This window comes from Oryx dammah, unplaced genomic scaffold (assembly GCF_014754425.2).
Source record: "Oryx dammah isolate SB20612 unplaced genomic scaffold, SCBI_Odam_1.1 HiC_scaffold_10, whole genome shotgun sequence".
Taxonomy (NCBI): Eukaryota; Metazoa; Chordata; class Mammalia; order Artiodactyla; family Bovidae; genus Oryx; species Oryx dammah.
In genome coordinates, this window is record NW_024070194.1 from 29,536,892 (window position 1) to 29,557,831 (window position 20,940).

At 57.8% G+C, this 20,940-nt stretch overlaps 3 protein-coding genes across 13 annotated transcripts in view; 1 reads left to right on the forward strand and 2 right to left on the reverse strand.

Annotated features, from left to right (window-relative positions):
- Positions 1–629: 629 nt before the first annotated feature.
- RGS19 (regulator of G protein signaling 19) lies at positions 630–8,132 on the reverse strand. 6 transcript variants are annotated; one of them, XM_040247769.1, is made up of 7 exons: positions 6,657–8,132; positions 6,078–6,215; positions 3,469–3,575; positions 3,139–3,260; positions 1,817–1,891; positions 1,498–1,738; positions 630–1,424 (listed from the first exon to the last, which is right to left on the reverse strand). In XM_040247769.1, the coding sequence occupies exons 3-7, from the start codon at positions 3,496–3,498 to the stop codon at positions 1,233–1,235; spliced, it is 660 nt and encodes a 219-aa protein (XP_040103703.1). In that variant the 5' UTR covers positions 3,499–3,575; positions 6,078–6,215; positions 6,657–8,132; the 3' UTR covers positions 630–1,232. The 6 variants fall into 6 exon arrangements, with proteins under 6 accessions (XP_040103703.1, XP_040103701.1, XP_040103704.1 ...); XM_040247767.1 differs by having other exon boundaries at positions 3,469–5,097; positions 6,657–6,730; XM_040247770.1 differs by lacking the exon at positions 6,078–6,215.
- A 96-nt stretch (positions 8,133–8,228) lies between these two features.
- The window catches only part of OPRL1 (opioid related nociceptin receptor 1), a 16,353-nt gene continuing 3,641 nt past the window's right edge, over positions 8,229–20,940 (forward strand). Inside the window, exons 1-2 of one of the 6 annotated variants that reach the window (XM_040247736.1) lie at positions 8,229–8,875; positions 13,870–17,517. In XM_040247736.1, coding sequence (XP_040103670.1) covers positions 17,081–17,517 — 437 coding nt within the window. In that variant the 5' untranslated portion in view covers positions 8,229–8,875; positions 13,870–17,080. The other 5 variants (XM_040247738.1, XM_040247737.1, XM_040247739.1 and 2 more) reach the window with 5 other exon arrangements.
- Positions 10,093–11,267, reverse strand: LKAAEAR1 (LKAAEAR motif containing 1). Its single transcript, XM_040247775.1, has 3 exons — positions 10,701–11,267; positions 10,459–10,581; positions 10,093–10,371 (listed from the first exon to the last, which is right to left on the reverse strand). Exons 1-3 carry the CDS (start codon positions 11,091–11,093, stop codon positions 10,312–10,314), a joined length of 576 nt encoding a protein of 191 aa, XP_040103709.1. The 5' UTR covers positions 11,094–11,267; the 3' UTR covers positions 10,093–10,311.

Sequence of the window (20,940 nt, forward strand, 5' to 3'; positions counted from 1 at the left end):
AGGGGCAGGGCGGGGCATGCATAGCATGAATGGTGGGAGGGGCATTGGGTGCACAGAGGACCCAGGGTCTCAGGATCTCTCCAGGTACTGCAGCTCAGGGTCCAGGGATCATGCAGGGAGGCGAAATCTGGGTCCACAGCTGTGCTTGCCTGCAACCCTTCAGGATGCCCCTGCCCCACCGCTTGTGGAGGCAGTGTGGATGGGGGTGGACCCCTGATGAGGGTCCTGGGTCCCGGTGCAGCTCTGAATTGCTTTACCAACTGGAAATTCAGGGATCAGAGTGGCAAGCCTGTGCCTTGTGAGACCTCTGACACAGTATAGGTGCCACTGCATGGCACCCAGGTTCTCAGAGAGGTCACCTCGTCAGTGTCCTTCCCCAGCTGGCCCAGCCTCTGGAGACAATCTTTGATACCTGCCAGGAACCCTGCCTGCCGAGGACCTGGCCAGTACCTCTTGTGTTGCCAGCTTTGATGGCAAGGTGCCTTGGGGGCTGCACTTGCCTGATCACAGGCCCTCAAATGGGGAGGGCTGAGTACCTGGTCCCTGCACTGGGCAGGGCTGCTCCCCTGCTGGGGGTCCCAGACAACTCCTCATCCTCTCAGAGAGGAAAGACTTTTTTGCTTTAAAAATATCTTCAATAAGATTCTATTTTGGGAGTAAGAGGAGCAGAGTTAAATATGAAAACATTTTCTTTTTTTGATAAGACACACAGTGCCATATTTCCTAGTTTAAACTCAATGATCATATAAAAGAGAAATCAGGTCCTGCTGCCTTGAGCCTAGTTCTGAGGTCCTCAGTCTAATCCTGGGGTGCATACAGCACCAGGCAGAGGTCTACTTGTATCACAGAACTAAACAGAAGGTCTGCTCTCCACGAAAGGGTTTCCCAGGGACCCTGTGAGGTTTGTGGCTCCAGGATGCTTCCAGGGAGGGTACCTCCTTTCCCCACGTGTGAACCCCAGCAGGAGGGCTCCGTGGCCAGAGGCAGGGAGTGGTTGATTCAAGAAAGGTCGCCTGGGCCCAGAGGCACTCACGCCTGCCTCTCAGCAGGACCCTGGGACACTGTGTCCCCCGGGTGGGGAAGGGGCCTCTGGCGCTGCACCTGCCACTCTTGCCTGGGACCACCCCGGGGTGCTCGGCCCGGTGGGTGTGCCCGACACCTGCTGAAGTGCTCTCGTGAAAGGAGTCTCTGCCACGGAAGGCGTCCCACATCTGGGCGGCCACGTGGGCAGCCTAGGCCTCGCTGGAGGACTGGGAGGCCCCCTGGAGCAGCAGGGCGCGGTAGGTGGGGGAGCTGAGGAAGCGGGGGTAGGAGTCTCGGTGCATCAGCGTGTAAATCTGCAGCTGTGCGTCATCAAACGTGTGCGCCGACGGCTCCTGCATCTTCTTGTTGATGCCCTCCCGCACCCGGGAGTCCAGGCTCACCTGCGGAACAGGGGCCACGGTCAGGGGCGCGGAGGCGCCCCCACCCTCCCACCCTGGGCCCGGCGCGGCGCACCTCCTTGGGGGACAGGATGGACACGTAGTCCTCGTAGATGAGCCGGGCCTTCTCGTCCACCACATGCTGGTTGGCCTCGGCCTTGAGCTCCTCGCAGGCTAGCCAGAAGAGCATGTTCTCCTCGCTGTACTCCGTGCGCAGGAACTCCCGGAATACACTGCGACCCGCTGGGCTGTGCATCAGCTTGTCGAAGGACTGCGCCCAGCTCCGCACCTCTTCCGGGGTCGGCGTCGGCGTGGCGCTGCGGGGGGCATTCGGGCATCAGCCGGCTGCGTCAGGCTCCGCCCCCTCCCACGCAGAACCCCAGGGCCAGACTCACCAGACTTCGCAACTGGGGAGGGGCTGTAGCCTGCTCTCCCGGGAGGCTCGCCAGGCCCGCCTCCGTTCTTCGTTCCTGCGGGCAGAGGGGAAGGTGGCACTGCCCTCCAGGCACACGTATGCATGCAGGACACTCTGCACACAGGTGTTAGAACAGGCAGGAGGCCTCGAGGTTCTCAACACACGGGTGAACCCATCGCAGGTGGGTCTGCTTCTTTCCCAGCCTTTGGTCCTGCCCTGGGACGACGTCTTGCCTTCGGGGCTTCACAGGCCCCAGGTGTCTGCCTCCCTCCCTCCCTGGCCTGACCTAGACCCTCGCTGCTTTTTCCTACAGACCCCACTGATGTGGTGAAGGCCCAGCCTGTGTGTCTGACCCCTGACTCTCCCCAGGGGATCTGCTTCCCTCCTTAGCTCCAGGTGCAGCATCGGTGATGGCTTCCAAGTCCACACCTCCAGCCAGACCTCTCACCAGGGTCACTGACACGGTTAAGGACATCTCAGACTCAGGGTTTGGGCAGAACTCAGTTCCCTCCTTACCCCACCTTTTAGATGCCAAACTCCTCTCCTGGTCCCTACAGGCAAAGGCTAAGCGGGTCCTAACAGTTCATGGCCTCCCATCCCTAACCCCAGGCAGTTTCTCTGTTTCAGGCCTGGGCTCAGGTCTCAGTTGTTTACTGGTCAGCTGATCCCCACTTGGGTCCCCTCAGCGCTGTCTACTCAACAGCCAAGGACTGAGAACCTGCAAAGGGCCATATGCCTCTGCAATGTACAAAACCACCAACAGGTTCCCTATGTGCCTAGAAACTAGTTCACCCCCGGAGGCCCAGTGCCTTCCCCACCTACCAACTGTCCCAGGTCCAGGTCTCTGCTCAAAGCCCCTCCACCTGATGCTGTCTGTAGGACCTGCTTTTGTCTTGTTCTGTTTTAGTTCCCAGGGCCAGTCTGGGTGAGCTTACAGAGACAAGACAGACACACACAGCCCTAGCTTACAGCAGAGACGCATACACACGTGCACGCTAGGTGCCTGCATGTTACAGTAGACACACACCCACCCCTAGTTTAAGTAGACACACAAACACAGCTAGCTTACAGTAGATACACACACATACACATGCATGCATGCCAGGTGCCTGCATGTGGATACCGCCTGCACTGACCACTAGTCACCAAGCCCCTGGATAAGTGCTGTGGGTGGCAGGGGTACCCTACTTGGAGGTGATGCCTCAAAAGCCTCCTAAGGGCTAAGGACCAGGGTCCTGGATCCTAGGTCTGCTCAGTGTCCACTCCCCACCAGGCATATCAAGCATCCCCAGGCCCACGTACCAAGAGCAGCTGCAACAACAGCACCAGCACAAGCAGCAGGGGTTTCGCCTGGGGGGAGCCGAGGGGGCCGCATCATGACTGGACATCGAGGGGGGCTGGTCCGCCTCCTCTGGCCCTGTTTGCTGGGGGAAGACAGGGCTGCCTCAGCCTCCAGGCAAAGCCCATGGTTACCACCTGCTTTTCAGCCCCAACTGCCCACCAGAGGCCATGCTCCCTCCCAGGGCTATGAACCTTGTGACCTCCCAGATGTCCATGGGTCTCTGAACTCCTAGTCATGCCCTTAGCCCCCCACCCCCCAAAGGGGCAGCAGCCAGGGTGGAGGCAGCCCACCTGCTTCTCAGCCTCAGGTGGGGTGGGCATGGATGGGTGGAGGAGGTTGCCAGGGCTCCGTGGTGCCTATTCCAGGACACCTGTTTCTGTCACCACAGCCTGGGGGTCTGAGAAGAGAGGCCGGGGTTCTCACTGAGAACCTTATACCCGCCCTGGCAGGCACCCTGCCAGGCATTCTGAGTCTCTCCCTACCTGCCTCCCTGGCCTCCCACCCCCTAGGACTCTCCTCCGTCTCCCACCTCTCCCACCTCGACTACTCTGCCCAGGCCCAACCCCCACTCTAGTCTACGCCGCAGATGTGAGGGGATGGGGATCAGGAAGGAGGAGACCCCAGACAAGCTCTCCACAGGAGGTTCTGGGACACCCCCATCTGCTCCCTCCCTGGGAAGCCGGAAGCAGGGGTTCCTCTTTCTTGGTTTCCGGATCCTGGCCCCTCCCAGGGGGCTGCAGGCCCCCAGAGTCTGAGGCTCTCAGGGGTGGTGGTAGACATTCAGAACCTCCCTCCCAGGTTTTCCAGGGGATGGGTGGTGGGAGGTAGGGAGGCTGCTTCCCACCAGGAGTTCGGAAGGGCTGCGGGGCCTTGGAGGCCCCCCGCCTGCTCCCAGGGACTCCGCAGAGGGAGTAGACCAGGCCTGTGGCACGGAGCACTGGAGTAGGGCTTGGGGCTGAGGCAGGGCGTCCTGAAGGTGCGGGCAGTGCAGCAGGCACCGCCGCCTTCTCAGCCCGGACGCTGGCTCCGCACCCAACCTTCGACTGGCACCTCCGGGTCTCCCAGCCTCCTTTCCCCTCCCCACCCCCAGGCTGCGGAAACCGCTGCGGCCCCAGGCCTTGCCGCAGGCGGGCGGTGGCGCGTCTTGCTCCCGGGCGGGTAGAAGCCGCGGGGTCCCTTCCGCTCGCAGCGGCATCGGGGCGAACCTTCCCCCTGCTGCAGTGCAGGCGTGCGGAGGGTGCCCAGTCCCACCCGGATGAGCGGCCCCTGTTGGGAACGCGGGGACCGAGGGCGGCCAATCAGGCTCCAGGAGGCAGTTTTGAACGCCTTCCCACCTGCCCTCAGCCCACCCCCACCTCAGCCCAGGTGAGGCATCCCGCCCCCTTCCCCGGGGTAGGGGCGGCCCCTGGCGCGTCTGGGGCGCGGACCTTCTGAAACCCCGCCGCGAGAGGCTCACGACTTGGTTTCACTTTATTTTCTCATTAAATGAACATTCTCTCTGCTGCCCCCCTCCCCCCGCCCCATTCCTCAGCTTTGGCCTTTCAGTGCCTGTTTGGTTCAGTTGGCCTCTTGGGGTCTGCGATGGCAGGAGAGGAAAACGATGTTGCAGGACGGGCCCCAGGACAGTCGCAGGCTGGGCAACGCCGGCGTCCCGTCTCCTGGCCAGGTGCTGGTGCCCAGAGGTGTCAGCCCGAGACATGCACGGTGAGGGCACCCCTGTCTCCAGAGTCTGAGCATGCAGAGGCCCCTGCCCTGACCCAGACCTGGGGGCCAGGTGGAGGGGCCCATGGGGTCTTGGCCCTTGGCTGCCTGCCTGGCTTCCCCTGGAGCATGGGAAGGTGGACCTTCAAGCTTCCAGCAAACAGACAAGATGGGGAAACAGCAGCCCCACAGCTTGCCTTCCCGCAGGGGTCAAGTTTCTAGGGAAAGGAAGGGGTGTGGCAACCTCTGAGGTCTGGTAGCTGTACCCCAGCCGGGCTGTGACTTCCCCAGGCAGAGCGGCTCTTCCTCCTCAACATCTCCACCCACTGTGAGTGGGGGCAGGGCCCCAATTCCCCCCCACCGCCCCCTAGCTCCCTGAAGATTAAACTCCCTAGGCTGCCTTCTCCAAATCAGCTCTGAACTGGAGGAGGGGACCTGCCTGAGAGTGCTGCGCCCAGGTGCTGGGGGCTGAGTTGTGGCAGCGATGGGGAGAGGCCGCCCCTCCGCCCTGGTTGTAGGCCCTGGACGTTGTCGCCCACCCCTGAACCTAGCTCCCTGCACCATCCCCAGGCCGGCTGGGACCACTTATGCCTCTGGGGCACCTGCTCTCTCTCCTGGTGGGGTTACAGGATCAGAGTCAGGGCTCCTGCCCCTCATCCGGGCATGTGGAAGGGGGCTCCTTCCCCTTCCCCAGCTCCATCCAGGCTTTGGCCCCTAAGTCTAGGATGGGAGAAGCTAGACGGGCAGTAAGTCTGGCCTCTGGGGACAGAGGTTCCCTCGGGAGCGGTTGCTGCTCTGCTCCACAGAAGGAAAAAGAACGTCCCCGAGCCCGCCCAGTCCAAAAAAAGAATAAGAAAATGTGACAATCCCAGGAAAAAATGCCATAACCTTTGTGAGGGGGGTTGCCAGAGGGGCTCCATTCTCTTCTCATCCTCCTCAGCACCTTTCCTGTTTGCTTCGCCCCCGGCCCTCCACCACTGGGCGGGTAGGGACGTCCCAGCCTAGCGGCTCCAAGGCAGGCCAATTTTCCTAGCCCTGGTGACCCTCGCCCCAGCCCACCTCTGCAGTGGCAGGGGCAACCCACTTCTCTCTCTCCCTCTCTCGGCTAATAGGGTCTGGCCTGGGGAAGTCTGCCCCTTTCTCCGGCCTCTGACGCCCCCACCCTACCCTCTAGGAACTCGCCACGCGCCCCACTCACCAGCGACCCAAAGGCGAGGTGGGGGCGGGAGGGGCCAGGTCGCTCTGGGCCCCACCCTGGCTGCCGAAGGGGCGTGCACTGCAGCAGCAGGACTCAAGTCAGACGGCAGGAGGTCCTCCTGCGCGTTCTGGAGCGAGGCTGGCGCCAGGAGCCCCCGATCAGCTCGGGCCGGGGGCGCAGCGCCTCCCCTCCGACTGGCGGGGATGACTGGCTGCCAGATCCAGCGGGGTGGGGGCGGGGGCAGTACGGGTGTCCCGCCTCGGCCCCTCCCCACCAGGCTGAAGAGGGGACGGGAGACGCGGAAACCTGGGTTCTTCCGGCCCCCCCCACTTTGAGCAATCACTTCCCCAGGCTTTGAGCTGCAGAAAAAGGGGAACCCGCTTGCAACGCCCCCTCCCCCACGCGCGGGGACTGCATCCAGTCCCGCCGCGGCCCAGGGTCCACGTGGACCCCTCGGCGGGAGTCCTTGGGGCGCGGATCTGGGCGCCGGTTTCCGAAGCTCCCGCCCCGCACAGCCCACGGGCCCCGGGCCGGAGGGGCAGGGCTGCCGTCCTGGGCGCCGCGCGCGCGCGCACTCACCGGCCGCGCTCCCGAGCCGCTCGCTCCTCAGCCGCCGGCCCGCGCGTTCCGAGGTCCGGCCGGATCGTCGGGGAGCGGGCGCAGGCTGCAGTGCGCAGGCGCCTCGGCCGCACTTCCCCAAAGCGCGGGGCCGGGACTTCCTCGCGCGGGGAGGTGCCCGGCCCGGCCCGGCCCGCCCCGCCCGGCGCGCCCCGCCCCGAGCTCTGCCGGCTCCGCGCCCCACCCGCCCCCTCCCCACCGCTCGCGCGCGGTGTCTGGGTCCCCATTGTCGCTGAGTGGCCCGTGGAGATGAGGTGCTGATGCTGGGGCCTCTGGCTCCCGGAGCGGCTGAAGTGGTACTGCGGCAGCTGGGGGTGTGGCCGTGCCTCCCGCTCTTCTCGGCGGGGCCAGTCCAGCGTTGCCGTTACGGGGGTAGGGGGGTGGAAGGGGGCGACTCCATAGGCTGCTTGTCCCTTTTGAGGAAGGGAGAGGCGGCTGGAAAGGACTGGATCCCATGGTCACTCCCGGGCCGTCCCTAGGCTCTCTGGCACTGAGTATCCTTAGCTGTGAAACGCGGTTAAGGGCGTGCTGTCAGTCACCGTGCTGTAGGGCCTTCCCAAGGAAGGCGGTTCCTGGGCTGCGGCGCCACTGGGGCGGGGTGGCGGGGTGGGCAATGGTTCTTATATCCGGGGTCGCCAAAGTCCCTGTCCGCGTGGCCGGCTGAGTCCCTTTCAACCCCTCCAGTTGCCCCAAAATGTTCTAAAGTTTAAACCCACACCCTCCCCTTTGCCAGAAATGCCTGTCTCTTCTCTTTGGCCAAATCTCGTATTTTATGACTCGGTACAGATGTGAGTTAAATTCCTTATCCCAGCATGCTTTGGGCCCGTGTTTGGACGGCCCTGACCCTGCCCTGGAAGTGGTCTGCAGAGTGTCTGAGTCCCCTGGCCTCAGAGCGTGTACAGCTCCTGTCCCTTGGTCCCTGGGCCTGCTCACAAAATACCTTCCAGTTGCACAAAGTTGTATATGCTCACGTTTTCAGCGCTCTTGGGGATATAAAGGGAAGGGGAGAGTTTACATACTGTCTTCATCCTGCAAATGTCTGGGTGTTCTCTACATGTCAGCCTTGGGACCTGGCAGTGGGCAGAACAGACCAGCCATGGAGCAGACAAGAAATGGACTTGCAGACTGGGTGAGAGGTGAGGAGGGCTAAGGAGAACCACAGAGCAGAGAGCGGGTGTTTCAGACCTGCATCTTGCTTGGCAAAGGATAAAACTGGAGCCAGCAGAGCAGCTAGGCAGAGCTGAGCTGGAGAGAGTGCAGGCCAAGGCCAGAGGAGGGAGAGGCCCCGCAGGCTGGGGGGCCTCTTATGCTGTGTCCTCAGAGGACTTGGCTTTCATGTTGACAGGCTGGTTGGGCTGGAGCAGAGGCCAGAAGCCTACCCAGATGGGAGGTGGCTGCTTCTTATATAGCCTAGATAACAGTCCCAGGAGGTAAGGCCTTCAAAGATGGGCCAACACTTAGTCCAGGCCAAACAGACATGCTCATGCTGTGATGCTTGACATAGCATCTCCACCTGCATCCTGAGACGTGTGGGGCAGCTGGATGTGGTGGGGGTTGGTGTATGTCTTTCCTGGGGTAACACTGTGGGTGGGATTTGAACCCATGACCCTCTGTCTACAGCATGAGCTCTCAGCCCTGGGGATGCCTCGCCTCCCATCCCAGTCCCTTATAGCCTCCAGTCATTGGGTTGTGGCTTGCATGCTTTGCTTTCTCATAGCAGAAGCCTCCTCCAGGCCTTGCAGCAATGTCCTCAGCTACTTTCCCAGTTACTCTCTCCGGACCAAGACTGCCTTCATGGTGGGGTGATCAAATTTACCCCCGTCCCAGCCCCCACCTGGTGCAGAGCTCAAGGTGAAGGGTGGAGCCTTCACCTGGACGGCTCCTCAGGGCTGTGTGCACCTCTCTCGTCCTCTGCCCTTCAGTGCCTGCCTGTTTAGAGTGACCCCTCTCTTACAGAGCACTCACCTGGGGCCATGATGCCATGTGAGGTCATTAAGGCTTCCTTTTTAAAGATAAAGAAATGGAGGCTCAGAGGAGTGATGAAGTAAAATGTGCTTTTACTAAACAGATGAAATCATTCCAGTGCTTGGCACTTACCCAGAGATGGAATGCTGGGGTTCAGATGCAGGGAGCTTAACCAGGGGAGCCAGGGCCAGCTGGCATCTTGCACGTGTCAGCAGGTAAGTGGCTGTTGCTCTGGGAAAGAGACGTTGCTCTGTCCCATGCCCAAGTCACCCTTTCTCCCTTGTTCCTTATTCTCTCTGCCTACCCTCCTGTAGAGAGGTCCGTCCTCTCTCCTGGAGCTTCCAGACTTCAGCTCCACACACAGTTCTGGCTTGGATCAAGGCTAAGGGTACAACAGCTCAGAACTGGCCAAGTGTCCTGTGTGGGGTTAGGGCTTGCTGGGGACACAGAGGGTTCTGGTCCCCATCCTGAGCCCGGTCAGGGAGGGCACTGGCTGCCATCGAACAGGACTCCTTGCTGACACCAGCTCTGGCCTCTGTTGGTAGAGGACGCAACCCTCTAGGACCAGTTCTCTGCTGCAGGTTGGTGACTCTGCTGGAGTCTCCTGGCAGGGGATGGCCTTGTGTGAAGTCCCCACCTCTGTGATAACCCGCTGGACTGCTGAGAGGGAGGAAAAAGGAGAGCTGGCTAAGAGAAATCCCAGGCTCTGCAAAGAGTCTGTGTTGGGGAGAAAAGTAAATTCTTGAAGGGGAAATCTGTCCAGAAACTAAGGATGTTCTTTGGAATCCAGAGATTTTGAGGGATGTGTGTTTGTCACAGTGGGACGGGGTGGTGTCCTTCCTGTCCTCTGTATGTGTGTGTGTTCCAGTAAGGGGGAATCAAAGGGGCAGAGAGGGACTATCAGGATGGAAAGGAAAACCAAGGGTGACTTTCTGTCTGGGTGACTCAATGGACATGAATTTGAGCAAACTCATGGAGATGGTGGAGGACAGAGGAGCCTGGCGTGCTTCAGTCCACAGGGTTGCAAAGAGTCTGACATGACTGAGTGACTCAACAAAAAGAAGCAGAGGTCTGCCTTAAGAGATCTCCCCTTCCCCAGTCTCCCTGTCTTCTGAAGACCCTCCTAGACAGAGCTGATTGTCCGAAGGCCAGCGTTCGCTCTTGTCTAAAGGTCAGCGTTGGTTCTTGCAGTCACTCTCCTGCCCAGAACGTCAGCTTCCTCTCTGACCCTCTGATGGAATGGCCTGTGGTCTGGGGGTCCTGCTTTCTCCCTGAGGTTGCCCTCACTTCTGGGGTTGCAACTCTTGCTCAGCCAGGCTCTTCTTCCTGGCACAGCCAGACTGGAGACCCCCACGAATTCACAGAGTGCCAGGCTGCCTGCTGGGAGCAGCATGGGCTTTGGGGGTTAGGGATGTCCCTGCCGGCTGTTAATCTGACGTCCGCCAATTTGCGTCTTTCCACTTTGCTGGAGGAGCCGCACCCTGTGTACCCTGATGTCCCGTGACACAGGCTGTGGGAGACCCAGCATCCATCTTAACCCCTTCCCTCCGCCGGGGGACTTAGAGAGGGGGAACGTAGAGACCAGGGGGTGGTTGGGAAATGAGACTTTATGTAGGAGGGTGGGGCGCGGTTTTGCGCTGTGGGGTCTCTGTCAACGCGGGAAGATGCTGCCGTGGACTTTCTCCTCCAGGATGGTCTCCACGCGCCTCCTCTGCGGGGGAAGAGGGGCTTGGGCCCGGTGTGCGGGGAGGCGGGAGGGCAGGCCTTCCCTCCCGCCCCTTCCCGGGCTCGCGGTCACCTCTTGCCGGTTCAGGGGGTCTGGGATCCTCGTGGGCTTCAGCTGCGGCGGTAGAAACAGCTCCAGCCGGATGGCGGCGCGCGCGGACCTTTGGCGCTGAATGAGGAGCGAGATCTCCTCCGCCTGCGGGATCGGGGTCGGGACCGGGCTGTTGCGGAGCCTGAGCGACGACGGGTGCCCCGCCTGGCCTGTAGCGCTCGCGTCCAGGCAGTCCCCCCGCCCAGGCCCAGGCCCTGCCTCACCCGCATGCGGGCGTAGCGCAGCCGGAGCGCGCGGACACGGCCGCGGGCCTCGGCGGCCTTAAGGACGCCGAGGAGCCGGTCCTGGCGCTGCGCGGATGGCTCGAGCGGCAGCGTCCACGCACGCGAGTCCGGCATGCGGTACCCCACCTCTGCTGATTCGCACGGGAAGAGGCAGGTGGCCGCGCCCACGTCCTCAAGCAGGTCGCCGAAGAGCAGGTGGCTGTGGCGCTGCGCGGGCCGCATGGCCGCCAGCCCCTCAAGCGTGAGGGCCCAGCCCGGCCTGGGGCGCTCCGCCTGGGCGCGCCCCACGCGGGCCCCTGCTCCCTGCGCGCCCTTGTTCGCTCGCTCCCGCGGGCCCCTCCTCCCGGTCTCCTTCGCTGGCTCCGGCTGCATCTTCGAGCCTTGTGGAGGGAAGACAACATCCAGCCCTTGCCGCCTGCCCCTTTGGCCTGACCTGGGCTCACCTTGGGCGCCCAGCTCCGGCCCCTCTGGACCCTGCGGAACCCACTTTAGGGCCTGGACCTCTGATCTCTGCACCTTTTCCCCAACCTCGCACACGTCCCAGTCAGCTCAGCCTTCCTACTCAATCCGGCAGTTCGCTAGAACTTTCTGATCCACTCCCTTCGGGCTGTTTCTCTGTCCACTGAGAAAAGGCTGAGACCCCTGAGTTGACCTCAAGCATTGACCAGGGGTGGAGACTTCTTGAGACTGCTCTGGGTGAGGCTTGGTGGACTCTCCCCATGCCGGGACCCTCTTTGTGTCTAGTCCCACCACCTGCGTTGACCTTAGGCCCATCTGACTGGAGATATAGGTTGTCGTCTGTGTCTGAGCAGACGACTCATGCTTTTCTGGGAGGGGTGTGTGTGTGTGTGTGTGTGTGTGTGTGTGTGCGTGTGTGTGTGTGTGCGTGTGTGTGTGTGTTTGATTTTCTTATGTAGGTCAGTTTGTCTGTGGGAGGTCTCACTTGTGTGCGGTGGAGGCTCAAAGTCCAGTGGACAGCTGGCTTGCTGTGGGGGAGATGCCATCCTCCCAGTCTGTCCCCTCTGAGTCTAGATGGGGTAAAGGAGAGTGGAGCCCAGGGAGGAGATGGGGGTGGGGAGGGAGGGCCCACGAGGTGGGAAAGGGAAACACCCAGAAAGTCCCTGCAGGGCTCCTTTCCTCACCCAGCGCATCCCGCAGACCCCAGGCCGGCTCCCGGCCCACACTGGGACAGAGGCTGACGGCCGCTCCCTCCCTCACCCCATCCTTAAAAGCGGGCAGTGGAGTGCCCCCTAGCCCTTGCATCTCGTCCCCACACCGCATACTTTCCACCTTCTCCGATCTGAACCTCCAACTCAGCCCGGACTCTCAGGAACTTGTTGACGCGGTTGCTTGGTAACCAGGAAACTCGCCCCTCCCCCATGCCAGAGGGGGCAGGGCAACCCCTCAGAAGGTACGCAGTTACAGCTTTGGTCCAAGAGCGAAGATGCCCTGGACACCTGGGCCGAGGGACTTCCCAGCTGTAAGGAACCTGGGGGAGATGACCACAGCTTTTCCAGAGTGCGGGCTCTTTGTTTTCCGAGGAGCCCCAGAGGCTCTCTTCCACAGGCTGTGGGCTCAGTTTCCTGGCTGGAGAGCTGTCTGCTGGGCAGTTTGGGGGATAAGGGGCACAGCTCTGAGGAGGCCTTCCAAGTTGAGCCCCTTTCCACTCTGCATGGCCCTAGAGGCCTCCCACAGCAGAACACGGGGTTCTCCCCTCTCCCCAGGCAAGTTTGGGGTCTAGGGGGCCTAAGACTAAGACTCAGGCTTTGATGAACCCTGAATCTCTGGGTCCTGGCTCCTAGATTCCTGTTATCTATGTGTTTATGAGTTTCATAATATTTTATAACTGACTCACTTAATTTGATTCTTTAACTTGTTCATGTACTCATCAGTTTATTCCAGATTCATTAATCCACGGACTCATTCCAGTTTATGTTAGGCCGGAATTAGCGCATTAGGTCCATAATTTGTTCATGCATTGGTGGTTCCCACAGTGCTGACATGCCTCTCTCTTTCATTCCTGGTTGTCTACTTGGGCCGGTGGATGGTGCTCTTTTGAGAGCTCATGACCTGAGCCCCTGAGCAGAGGGACTGTCTTGGGTTTGGGGAGTGGGTCTCAGTTGGGGTTCTGGCCTTTTGGAAGGAGGCTGTTGATCGTTCCCACTGTTTTTTTGAAAGTTTGCTCTGGCTTCCGGTGAGAGGGTAAACTCTGATTCAGTAGCCCCATATCTCCAGAGCTGGCATGTCATCCACCCCCTTCCTGAAGCTGCATGGAACAGTCCATCCTTCCCACCCCCAAGTTATGAGAAGCTGTCCCTGGGACCTTCCCCTTCCTGCTGCTGGGCTGGTTCCTTTAGGATAGGGCTTCCCTGGTGGCTCAGATGGTAAAGAATCTGCTTGCAATGCAGGAAACCTGGTTTCGATCCCTGGGTTGGGAAGATCCCCTGAAGAAGAAAATGGCAACCCACTCCAGTATTCTTGTCTGGAGAATTCCATGGACAGAGGAGCCTGGTGGGCTACAGTCTGTGGGGTCACAAAGAGTCAGACAGGACTAAGCGACTAGCACAAACACACTAGGCCTTGGGATTCAGCTTTACCTGGGGGCTGCTGCTGCTTTTTTTTTTTTAATTGTGTTAGAGTGTACTTGATTTATTGTTGTGTTAGTTTCAGGTGTACAGCAAAGTGAATCAGTTATACATATACATATTCCGCCTTTTTTTTCTAAAGTAGTGTGTACATGTCAGTCCCAATGACAATGTTTCCCCTCTTCCCCTCTTATTCCCTGGTAACCACAAGTTGGTTTTCTACATCCGTGATTCTACACCTGGTGGCTTTTGAAGACAAACATCTCTGGACTCCAGAAGAAGCAGTGAGGGCTTAGGCAGGCTGACCCAGCAGGCTTCCTCCTTCAGGCAGGCCTCCTGGATATATGAAACCCAGGCTGGGACCACCTCTAGCCCTTACTTGGTGCTCCCCCAGGAGGGAGTTCTCTGAGCCAGAAGTCTGGGCCCTCTTCTCAGCTTCCCTGGGTTCAGGCCAGTGTGCTGCAGGGGGAAGAGGCTTGTAGAAGTGGGAGTTATGGTGTGGATGTGGGGTGTGGAGAATGGGCACAGTCTTCTGCAAGAAGGGATTCCCTCTGTTTTTGTAGGACTGAGAACCTTTGACACTCTCTCCTTCTGATTCCCGAGGGGGCCCGATGCTGGCACAGCTCGCATTCCTGAGTGGAGCTTCTTCCTGCTTCTCTACCATCTTCCCCACTCTCCTGGGATGGGAGGTGCTCTCACTGTCTGGGCCAGCCACTGTGAGGTACCTTGCCACATCTCCTGCTTGTTTCTGTGTCCAGGTCTTGTGTTTGTCAAGGGCAGATGGAAATGCTGAGATCTAAGGGCATGCTGATCAATGCCAAGGCCTGAAAATAAAACTTCAAAATAATATTAATAAGTATTATTAAATGGCTGCAAAATTGAACATGATATCGCAAACCTACAATTCTGTCACTGTATGTAAATATTAAGAAGTTAAGATCACAAGGAAAAAGTAATGTTTTATGAAGAAGCCCAGAATTATGAAAATCCTTTTACCTTTTAACAGCACAATTAGTCTGGTGACTGAATTCCCTGGGGATGGCTGAATTCCCTGGAGGCTGCCAGCAACTGTGCTTTGATTCCTGTGCCCTGCTCAGGGGTGGCGAGACATGTGGGGATCAAGGGGCAGCAGCCAGTATGCCATCTGGCGTTGATGGGCCTGGGTCCCTGGGGCAAGAGTGAGGTGTTTGTGGGTCAACGGCACTTTGGGACCTGTGTCTTGCCCAAATGCCTGTGACCTCCAAGTGCAACCCTGGTCAGGCTGTCACTGCATTTGTGGACATCGGTGCTGTCATTTGTGGAAGTTGTGTGTCTTGGGCTGTCCCTGGTGCCCCTGTGTGTTTTGCTTTGCCTGCGTGTGGTGTGTGTGTGTTTGAGGTTGTCTTGCTTTGAGGCAAATGCTCACGTGTTCCCTGCTGCCCCACCTATGACACATACATTTTGTGTCTCATCCTGGCTATGCAGGGGTCCAGAAAGACAAGGCCATTTCCTGGGCCAGCCCCCTTTGTGAGAACACTCCAGAGTCCAGCGCTGGGGGGCTGCCATCTCCAGAGGATGTCATCAGCACCCCAGCCTGGCCACCCACCACCCTGTCCTTGGACTGAGACTGCCCTGTGAGGGGCCGGATGTTAGCCTGCAACTACCCTCTGTGCTTTCTCCATCTGATTCGCCTTCCTGGGAGCTCTGTCCAGACCAGAACTCACATTCAGCCTCACAGCAACCTTCTAGCTCAACCCCTACCTCATGCTGAAGGTCATTAGGAAATGCATCTCCAGAAGCTGGTGGCCAGGTGGGCCCAGACAGTGGGGGAGTGGGAGGGTATTGGCTGCTCAGACCTTGGGGAGCCCAGTTCAGTTGGGGAGGCTGCAGGAGGCTGAGCTCCCCTGGCTTCCTGCCCTGCCGGGCTCCCAAGGGCTTCAAGCTTCACCTGGAGAATGTGATGCATGTATGTGTCCCGGGGGTGTCTGAGGCCTTGATCTGCGTCTTCTTCCATGTCTACCATGTGCCTCACATGCACCCTGGTGTGGTTTTGCGTGGCTGTGGCCCATGTGTTTGTGGGTCAGAGATGTCTGTGCATCTCTGAGCACATAGCTATGTTTGTGCATTTCCCCGGGTGCCTGTATGGGCATCTTTGTGTGTGTTTGTGAGTCATTGTGTCCTGATTGCCTTTGTGGTTGTGCCCTGTGTCTCTGCACGTGTCCCTGAGTTGACTGCAGTGAAGATTCAGAGAGAAATCCCAGGACAGCTTGGGATGCTGAATCCTAGGGTATCTGTCTGCTCTGTCCTCTCCTGATTCGCCAGGTATCCTAGCAACGTTGCTGCCAGTTGCCTAGCAACCAGGTCCCCATCCTTGGAGACACATGCTCCAAGCAGGGTCTGGGCTGTGTGGGCAGAGCCTGGGTAGGAAGAATGACCCCATGATTGGGTAGGGCTGGCAATTCTGCTCAGGGGTCACCTGTATGACATGTGACCCCAGTGCTGGGAAGGAGGCATGTTCAGTGGTGTGGGTGCTGGGGGCCCAGGCTGTGAGGGAATGACGCCCAAATGTTTCTCTGGGACTCAGCTGTGGCAGAGTTGCCCTTGGTGGGTCTCCAAGTGGCAGACAGACCTGGGTTTGAACCCTGTCTCTGCCACTTCGACAGGTGGCTTCATACTGCTGAGAAGCTGAGGCTTACTTCTCTTGTGGGCACAAAGGTAATGCTGAGAGCAATGGTCAGGGGTAGTGGGGATGGATGAGCTTGTGCTCATGATGGGCTTGGCACACAGGAGGCCCAGGGGCACACTGGACAGTCACACATCCTGCTTGTTTATGAGGTTTTGATCTGCTAGGGACTGGCTGGCAGGGGCCCTGCCATGTATCCACCCACCTGCTAGCCCACTCTGGCTCACCAGCCCTGGGAGCCTAGCTGAGGGGCAGTGTTCTGGGCACTGAACTCTAGCCAGGGCAGGTCAAAGTCCACGCAAGGCCCTGTCTCTATGTGAGACAAGACTCCATGTCTGTCTGTCTGTGTCTGTCCCCCTGAGTCTCTGTTCCACGTTTTTGTATGTTTCTGTGTGTCCTTGTGTGTCTGTCCCCAAGTCCCTGTGTGTCTTTGTGTGTGTGTGTGTGCATCCATGTGTCTGCGTTCCTGTGTGCAGCTGTATTCTTGTGTCCGTGTGTCCATGCCTGGTCTGTTCATCTCTGAGGGTGTACCCTGGCCCTCGCATCTGTCCTCCTCCAGCCTGGGGCCCCCTCCTCCAGCCTTCACGGCCCCTCCCGCTGTGGAGCTGCAGCCTCCTCCCCTCCCCCAGCTCCGCACCAGGCTGCTGCGTCTGGTCTGGCGTCTGAGAAGGAGCAGGAGCAGCTGCCACTGTGCGGCAGCCGCAGCCCCATCCGGACCCAGGGCTGAGTCAGGCAGGCGCTCCGAGCCCTGCTCTGCTGTTGGCCAAGGGAGTCAGGGTCTCTGGGGTCCCAACTTCCACGGAGGTTACCGGGGTAAGGCTGAGCTGCTGAGGGCTGGTGTGGAGGGGACCCAAGGTGGCTGTGGCTCCCAGGCAGGGTTGGGGAGGGGCGGGTGGAGCCCTGCACTGGTTGCCCTGTGTCCTGTGTTCCAGGTGTTTCTGGGTGTGTCTTTGTTGCTTTTGTGCCTGCATGAGCATGAGGGTGGGCTTGTGTGTGTGCGCGCTATGTGTCCGTGAGCCCCTGTGCGTGGACATTTGTCCCTGGTGTAACCGCCTCCACGCACACCATGAGAGAACCGCAGGCCAGCTGAGACTGTGTCCCTGAGTGTGCACATGTCGCCTGTGTTTGTGTGTCCCTGTCTGGGCATACACGTTTGCATGTCTCCAGCTGCTACTGTGTGTGTGTGCACACACATTTGTGTGTACACATACGTGTATCTCCATGTCTGTGGCCTGGGGCTGGGTAGGTGTGGGGTGCTGTGCTTACGTGTCCCTGTGCTTTCCCAGGACTGTGGGCTTTTTGTGCAGGGTGTTGGCATGGAGTCCCTCTTCCCTGCCCCGTTCTGGGAGGTCCTCTACCAGGAGCACCTGCAGGGCAACCTGTCTCTCCTGAGTGCCAACCACAGCCTGCTGCCCCCCCACCTGCTGCTCAATACCAGCCACGGCGCCTTCTTGCCCCTTGGGCTCAAGGTCACCATTGTGGGGCTCTACCTGGCTGTGTGCATCGGGGGGCTTTTGGGAAACTGCCTCGTCATGTACGTCATCCTCAGGTAAGCTGGGTGTCCCCCCCTCCCAAGTTTCCTGCAGGTGAGTCCTGGACAGCTGCAAGGGGCATGGAGAAGGGCCTGCTCTGGGTGGGTTTGGCAGGGGGGGCTCTGCCCCTCCCCCTTCAGTTCCTGGTCACCCTGTCACTGAGCAGGGTCAGTCCTTAGGCCCTGGGTGCTAAGTTCCTCAGGGTGGGGGCACCTGACTGGGGGAGGGGGTAGTCTGGGTGCGGGAGGAGGTGCCACTCTGCCCCAGATGGCATGTCACCCTGACTCCTGAGAGATGACTTCCAGGTCTCAGCCATGGGCCAGGCTCCTGGCCAAGTGGCTGCACAAGTATCTCATGGGCGCCCCCAGTGATCCCAGGAGGCAGCTCTTGTCGGTGTGGTCCAGGGCCCATGCCAGGGAGGTGCACGAAGACCCTTCCTCCAGCTCCAGGGCTGAGTTTGCTGCTGGTGTCTGGGCTGGTTCCAGCATTTGCTGGTGCTCAGAATGGGAATGCTCGTGGGGTCAAGAGTGACAGTCAAGCTACTAGGGGACATCATAGGGGGCAGTGTGGAAGGATGGCCGAGACAGCGTGAGAGCACAGCATGGGGAACTGGAGTGGTAAGGGCATGGGGAGAGCATGGGGACAGGGTGGGGACAGTGTGTGGGGATGGCGTTGGGGCTGCATGGGCTCACACATGTGTATGTCTGTGCATATATGTACATGCACCTGTGAGCATGTGAGTGTTCACAAATACATGCATGAGAGTGTGTGCACATCTGGGTGTGTGCATACTCAGTGTGTACTGCACCTTGTACATGCATCTGTGTGCATGGCCACAGTACACATGAGCACACACGTTTGTGTGAGCATGGACATGAATGAGCATGAACACATGCATGTGTGCACAGGTGAGTGTGCCGCACAGTGCATGTACACATGCCCTTGTGTCTGTGTCTGTGTCCATATGTGTGCATGTGTTTTGAGCATGCCCTTGTACATTTGTATGTGCTGATGTGTATCACTTGTGCATTCAGACACAGACCTGCCAGGAGCAGCCGCCCCTCCCTCATTGCTGAGACCATGGTACCAGACTCATGTGCCTCTTGTGGCTGGAGGGTTTGCTGTGGGTGAATGTGGCACCTGGGGGTGGGTTTGTCCCTTCTTTTTTAAATTGTATTTATTTAGTGGTACTGGGTCTTCGCTGCTGCATGCACTTTTTTCTCTAGTTGCAGCAAGTGGGGGCCACTCTCTGGTTGTGGAGCATGAGCTTCTCATTGCAGAGGCTTCTCTTGTTGCGGAGTATGAGCTCCAGGGCGTGCGGGCTTCAGTAGTTGCAGTGCACAGCTCAGTTGCTGCCAGTCCTGGGCTCTAGAGCGTAGGCTCAACAGTTGTGGTGCAAGGGTTAGTTGCTCCGTGGCATGTGGAATCTTCCCTGATCAGAGATTGAACCTGTGTCTCCTGTATTGGCAGGTGGATTCTTTACCACTGAGCCACCAGGGAAGCCTGCCCCTGCTCTTTTTTAAAGGCAATTTTTTAGAACAGTTTAGGTTCACAGCAAAATTGAGCAGAAAGTTCAGAGGTTTCCCATATAGTCCCTGCCGTCAGGTCCCCAGGCCTAATCTCCCCCATTATCAACATCCCTCCCAGAATAGGACGTTTTCACAACTGATGAACCTAGATCAACACATCATAATCCCCCCAGATTCATAGTTTGCATTAGGTTCCCCTCTTGCTGTGGGTTTGGACAAATACATAATGACATGTATCTACAATTATGGGGCTTCTCAGGTGACTTAGTGGTAAAAGGACCTGCCTGCCAACGTAGGAGACGTGGGAGGTGTGGGTTTGATCCCTGGGTCGGGAAGATCCCCTGGAGAAGGAAATGGCAACCTACTCCAGTATTCGTGCCTGGAAAACCCTACAAACAGAGGAGCTTGGCTACAGTCCACAGGGTCACAAAGAGTTGAGTACGACTGAGCTTGCACACTCATCTACAGTTATAGTATCATGCCAAATAGTATCATTGCCCTAAAAATCCTCCTCAGCCTTGCTACCTCCCAACCCCTGGCAAACACTAATCTTTTTACTCTCTCCATAGTTTTGCCTTTTTCAGAATGTTGGCATCATGCAGTCTGTAGCCTCTTAAGATTGGCTTTTTTTCATTTAGCAACATGTATGTAAGTTTCTTCCATGCCTTTTCATGGCTTGATAGCTCATTTTATTTTATTGCTGAATAATATTCCATTTTCTGGATAAGTCACAGCTTATTTATCCATCCACCTACTGGAGGACATCTTGGTTGCTTCCAAGTTTTGGCAACTAGGAATTATGCTGCTGTGAACATCCATAAGTAGGTTTTTATTTGGGTGTGTTTTCAACTCCTTTGTGTAAATACCAAAGGGTAGGTGATGCTGCACCTTATGGAAAGAGTCTGCTTTGTAAGAAACTACCAGTTGTCTTTCAAAGTGGCTGTACCGTTTCATGTCCTCACCAGCATTTAGTGGGTCAGAGCTCCAAATGCTGGTCATTCTAATAGGTATGTGGTGGTATCTCATTGTTGTTTTATTTTATTTTTTTTTTCTCATTGTTGTTTTAATTCCTATTTTTTTGATGACATATGAGGTGGAGCATTTTTTCATGTGCTTATTTGCCGTCTGTATATATTTGTTTGTGAGGTTCTGTTAAGGTCTTTGGCCCATTTTTTAACCAGGTTGCTTCTTATTGTTGAGTATTAGCAGTCCTGTATCAGATGTGTTTTTGGCAAATCTTTTCTCCTGTCTGTGGCTTCTCTCCTAGTTCTTTTGACCCACTTTTCCTTTTGTAAGCTCTATGGCATTGAGAAGGCCATTTAGATCCTCTGAGCCTGAATATCCTCATGTACAGAGTGGGCATCAAACTAACAGTTTTGAAATCTTAAATGAGATAAAACTCAAATGAAGAACTTGGCACAGGCATGTGCCATCATCATTATCATTATTATTCTGTCATAATTAAGGCCTCTTTGGGAGGATTCTTAATCCCTGTCTAAGATGCAGAACTAAACCCCAGATTCCTTCATGGTAGCCTAATTGACACGGAACATTGTTACCTCTGCTACCACCATCACCCCCACCATCACTGCCACTAGTAAGAGTAGCAGCAGCACCACCACCACCATCACTACCACTACCACCACCATCACCATTACAACCACCATCCCCACCACAACTGCCATCACCACCACCACCACCACCACCATCACCACCATCGCCCCCACCATCACTGCCACCAGTAAGAGTAGCAGCAGCAGCACCACCACCACCATCACTAACTACCACCACCGTCACCATTACAACCGCCATCCCCACCACAACCACCATTACCACCACCACCACCATCACTGCCACCACCACTATCACCACCATCGCCCCCACCATCACTGCCACCATCACTATTACAAT